We start from the raw sequence: 5,352 nt of genomic DNA, 5'->3' as shown, positions 1-5,352 counted from the left end.
TTTTTAACCTGCTCGATTTGATAAAGCCTTTTCTTTGGCAACATACCGTATAATTGCACGTAGCACACTAGCTATAGGGTCATGCACCCAGATGTATTTCCGTTTATAAGCACAACATTCATTTCTGGTGTTGATGTACGCTCGTTTCCTTTTTCAAGCAACATAAAGATAGCAAAAATCTCAAAATTCATAAATCCCAAACCAATGAACTATGGGATTTGATATGTTTGTAGGCCTACTTTAAAAAGTTTAAATCTCAGCTTTCATAATTATTTGACGTTTAGGCCTATGCATGCAGTGAAATCAATTTCAAAATGACATAGGCCCCCTACATACTTATATTATATTTTTGCTTTTAAAAACTTGGCGAGGCTTTAGGCCAATAATATCCCGGGCATATACATGTATTATTAGCACGCAAAGGGTTTATGTTATTGAATCATGTATAATTGTCTAGAAGTGTCAACAAAAAGTATTGTTTTACCATTTGTTTTCATATATTTCACCTGGACATTTCATTCAATATATTTCATAATAAAATGATAGACAAATTAGTATACAAATTATACATTGATTTCCAATCTAAGTCAGACTCTATGTGCATCCCTGATGTGCATCTTCCAGTGGCGTACCGTGGCCGCCCCTTCCCCGGGGGGCTGAAGAAAATCCAATTTTGCCGCCCCTTCCTCAACAGCCCGAAACGGTTGCCCCAATTTTTTACGGTCGTTTGAAAAAGTGAAGAGCAAAAAAAAAAAAAGGATTTATAGGTGCAACCGCCCCAAAAGCAACACATTTTGATGTATAGTACAATTTTTTCACATTTTCCGCCCTTTTTTCTTTACTAATTCTTTTTGCCGTCCCTTCTTCTTCCGCCGCCCCTCTTTTTTCCGCCCCTTCTTTCCGCCGTCCCTTCGATTTGGCCGCCCCCTGCTTTGACCCCGGGGGGCTGGCGCCCCCAAAAAAATACGCGCATGTCTTCAGAACTACACTAAGCGCTCATATCAATATATGCCTTCAAGTATGTAGCTTTAATAAGTGAAGTTTCAAATTCGTGAAATTTATACCTTGTTGAAAGGTTGAAATGATGCACTGATCACACTTAAAGGTCAAAGTGCATTTGAACATCACTGACTTCTTTATTTTCATGAGGAAAAATAAAACATGTAGGCCCCTACACCTAATTCGTTCTTAAGATGGCCGATTTGAACAGAGGGCATTACAATTAGGCCAATTTAAGAAAAAACCCGTGCCTCAAAGTTTGTCAGGAATTGAAAATCAAATGCTGAATGCGGTTTTCTTTTACTTTTTAAACTTTTTTTTTTTTTTTATGTCAGTAGAGCCTAGGCTTTGGGACAAACATTTTGCGCAAAAAGCATGTTGCAAATGATCGAACTGCTACAAATTCTCTGTTATATTTCCATATCAAAACATTGAATGAATAAAAGTGAAACATCAATTTGTCAATTTCACATAAAAATCAAATTTATTTTCGCTTTTGTTTAAAAAAGAGAGAGGATAACAGGCACAATTTTTGCTAATGCGTGCGACAGCTTTGAGAAAGGTTTTAATCTGGCCTTATTAAAGTGGAAGTGCCCCCCCCCCCCGAATTTCAGCACATCACGTCAAAGCTCCCATTGGGCGCCCTATTCCTTTTTTAAAGGAATTTTTATTTAACATCATAAAACAGTACAAGCCAAGACAAATACAAAGAATACAAAGAATACAATAAATGTGCATTTTATGCCTTTATTGCAATAACCAATATGTAGTCGCAATTTCATACTTTATACATAAACAAAAGTTTTATAGATCAAAAGCTCAATCAATTTAATAATACAAACTTTTACTTCTTTAATAAAGTTATCTTTTGTCATTTTTGTTTTTAAAACAAAAATGAGAATTTTCCATGATTTCACTTAAAAATCATTCCGAATGTGAAATATATCTATAATTTTTAATGTTCTGAAATTAAGTTCGAGACAGAATTACAACTCAATTACTCAAGTAATTTTACAATTTACACAAAACATACACAATTACTTGAAGTAACTACATGTAATATTTATTATACACATCTATAAATTATGGACGCACAAAATTGACTTGATGTCACATACATTCAAGTTGCTCCCATGATTTTGAAATAAAATGAGGATAAGTATTTTGATACTGGTTCATTTTCATTTGTCAAAATTAGCCTTTTCCAGCAGCCCTAAAGAAAGAAATTTAAATTTCATTTTTGGCTCTTTTACCCCATCAAGAAGGGCCTCTTCCCCCTGGACCCCCATTTTCATATTTGTTCAATATCACCACCCCTACCCCAGCAATGCCCTTAGCTGCCCTCTACTGACCAAATTAAGTTTTTAGAATAACGATTCGATTCTCAACAGTTCCTTCAATAAAAGTCAGGTACTCAGTGGCAGCACCAGGAACTTTTCTTCGGGGGGGCATGAATTCGAAACTATACATGTTTAAGAACATGTATAATTATTTGCTATTTCAGCGTCAATGGTCAGGTGTTAGCGTTCGTACGGTATTATGCCGTATACCCGACCATTGACGCTGAAATAGCAAATAACACTTGCACTTATCATTGCTTTATACTATACTTAATTATTAAATTATTTGCAATGTCTGATGACAAAGTCCCGGACAAAGTATAACAGTTAGCATGGTTAAACGATTGTTTTTGATACAAGAAATGTCTGATTGTCTCTTTAGCTGTCCTCTTTCCAATTACCGCTTACCCTTTTTCGAGGTTTTCTTTTTTCTGTACGCGTATGGAATTTCGTCAGTTTTGTCCTCGCGATAGTAATGAATAGCAGGGTCTTTTTCATCATTAGAATGCCACGGTATTGCCATTGGCATTGGTGGTAGGACTCTCTCCTCAAATCGTGATTGTGGCAGTGGTACCGGTAGGCCTACACTTCGAGGTGTTGTTTGGTCTTCTTGGGAACGCCGCGATGCGTCTCTTCTCCAGCTGATGTCTTTCGAACTCGGCTCCTCATTACAAAGTCGCGCTTTTGGTACACTTTGAGATGTTGTTTGGTTGACTTCTAGAAAACCGTCCCGCGGTGCGTCTCTTCTCGGCCAGTTGCAGTCTCTTGGCTTCTCATCAAGTCGCACTACACTTCGAGATGCCGTTTGGTGGACTTCTGGAGAACGCCAAGGTGGTACGACATCAGCAAGTGATGGTGGACGCGGTTCTATCCGGTCTCTGAGGCTGTCCTTATCATGTTGCGTTTTTGACACATTCCGAGATGTAAGTTGGCGGTCTTCTTGAGTTAGATCCCACGTGGTACTCTCAACCGGCTCAGCAAACAGCGCTCGAGGCAATTCGGCAATTTCGTAATTTTCCTGAAATGTTTCTATATCATGATTTGAACCCGAAAGCTGATCTGAATCTGCGGGTTCATCAGTGCCATGGGTAATGGTGCCAAGCTCTGCAGGTACACTATCTTGCAAGCAGTCTGGGCTTTCTGTGAATCTGACATCTGCAAATTCTACTTGCATAGCAACCGCTTTCATGTCGATCAGTTTCTTCATAGAATCTGCAAGAGTCTTATGCATAGTAGCCATATCATATGGAGATTCACTCTCCGTCAACTTATCTGCAATGTGTATTGCTCTCTTCAGTCTTGACTGCTGAGACTCAAGTATCTCTTTTCTTTTCATGATCTCTGCTTTGTGATCATCTCCAATTTGGCTTAATTTGTTCAGCAGATCATCCTCTTTAACCTTTAGAGTTGCCAAGAAATGATCTCGTACTTTAGACACAGCACATGTGATGTCGGACTTTGCCGTTTCTAATGCTTCCGTCAACTTGATTCCGATATCATCAGTTGTGTTGATGGCCGAGACGATTTCCGGAACAACTTTCTTACAGTTGGATGACAATTCTTGGATATTCGTGGCTTGTTTTTTCGCAATATCTTCCAGATTCACAAGTTGATGGGAAGAGGCGGGATGCTCAATAACAGTACAATCGCGACAAATCGACAATCCACAGGTCTCGCAGTAAAACCAAAGGATCTGATTTTTATGTCTTCTACAGTATTCTTCGCTGTGAATTTTGTTGATGTTCACTAAGCCGGATTGGATATCTTCCAAAGAGTACACTTTATGATCTCTCAGTGCCTTCAGAGTTTTGTGAATTTGCACACATTTGTCGCAGAGATATTCGTTACAATCACAGCAGCGAGCCTTGGCGATGTTATCGAGATTACCACAGCATGTGCATGAGTGCTTGTCTTTTTCCAACTCCACCTGTAAATCGTGCTTTTCCTTTAATTTGGTGACGAAAAAATTACTTCTCAATCCTGTTACTCCGTCTGATGGAAGTTGAAAATCCTCTTTGCACACTGGACATCTAAAATGTGTGACGTCATCATCAATGTTAATATCAGTCACATCAATATCAATATGTTCTTTCACCCATTCATCAATGCAACCAAAGCAGAATGAATGTAAGCATGGCAATGCTTTTGGATTGTCCATTGTAGCAAGGCAAATTCCACACAATGTAAGGTCTGTATGATTATCAGTCTTCTCGCTGATTAGTTCTTGCTTCTCGGGCAAAGTGAGGTCTTTTTCCAGTTCCATGCTGATATCGTCCTTTGCTAATTCCAAGGATGATGATTCACATAAAGTTAGGTTGTTATCATTATCCGGAAATTCATCATCATACATAGACGCCATGTTTGAAGAAATTTGAGTTTGGTGTTTAGTTACGAACTGATATTCCTATCAGTTGTTCCTATGGCTTGGTCGTTTGTTGGAGAAAGCCAGGTAGCGCATGGACGGAGATCAGTATATTAAAAGCAAGTTTTTTTCAGTCAGGTTGAGACCCCGATGGTAATTGCAGTAGGCATATATATCTATCTGTATCGGCTGCACGCTTATCTACACCAGGATGACGTGCAATGCCGGAAACATCTCAGTATGTGTTTCTATATGCCAAAGTTCATTCTACTGTATTAGTATTCCGGTGTAACGATATTAACTCTATATAATTATGCCAACTTCTTCTCACAGTAGACATAAATAAAGTAACACATTTCCACACAGTTTAACTAACCGTATGTCAACATGTATAATGACATTGTTTTTATTTTAAATATAATATAGAAACACCTGTTACAACATAGGGGAATTCCCCGTAACTCAGTCATAGCATGATCACGATGATGGCCTGATGATCATGCAATAACTGAGTTACGGGGAATTCCCCAATGCGCAATGTAAAAGTGAGCTATTGATCAGGTGGTGTGCGTTATAAATAATAGTCTAGGAGCAAGGGGTTTTGATAAAATGGTCGAGTTCAACACCCATGTCTAGTGTACCTGATGAGGT

The 5,352-nt window shown here is 38.6% G+C and overlaps 1 protein-coding gene across 1 annotated transcript; it reads right to left on the bottom strand.

The window, feature by feature from the left end:
* Positions 1-1,694: 1,694 nt before the first annotated feature.
* On the bottom strand, positions 1,695-4,899 carry LOC140140988 (transcription intermediary factor 1-alpha-like). Its single transcript, XM_072162762.1, has one exon. It carries the CDS (start codon positions 4,696-4,698, stop codon positions 2,737-2,739), a length of 1,962 nt encoding a protein of 653 aa, XP_072018863.1. The 5' UTR covers positions 4,699-4,899; the 3' UTR covers positions 1,695-2,736.
* Positions 4,900-5,352: the final 453 nt, after the last annotated feature.

Source organism: Amphiura filiformis, chromosome 19 (assembly GCF_039555335.1).
Source record: "Amphiura filiformis chromosome 19, Afil_fr2py, whole genome shotgun sequence".
In the NCBI taxonomy this organism is placed as follows: Eukaryota; Metazoa; Echinodermata; class Ophiuroidea; order Amphilepidida; family Amphiuridae; genus Amphiura; species Amphiura filiformis.
This window is presented reverse-complemented; position numbering and strand designations above follow the sequence as displayed.

Bases quoted from the DNA above. Each gene is read 5' to 3' on its own strand.
- LOC140140988 (XM_072162762.1), bottom strand. From the start codon at position 4,698: ATGGCGTCTATGTATGATGATGAATTTCCGGATAATGATAACAACCTA.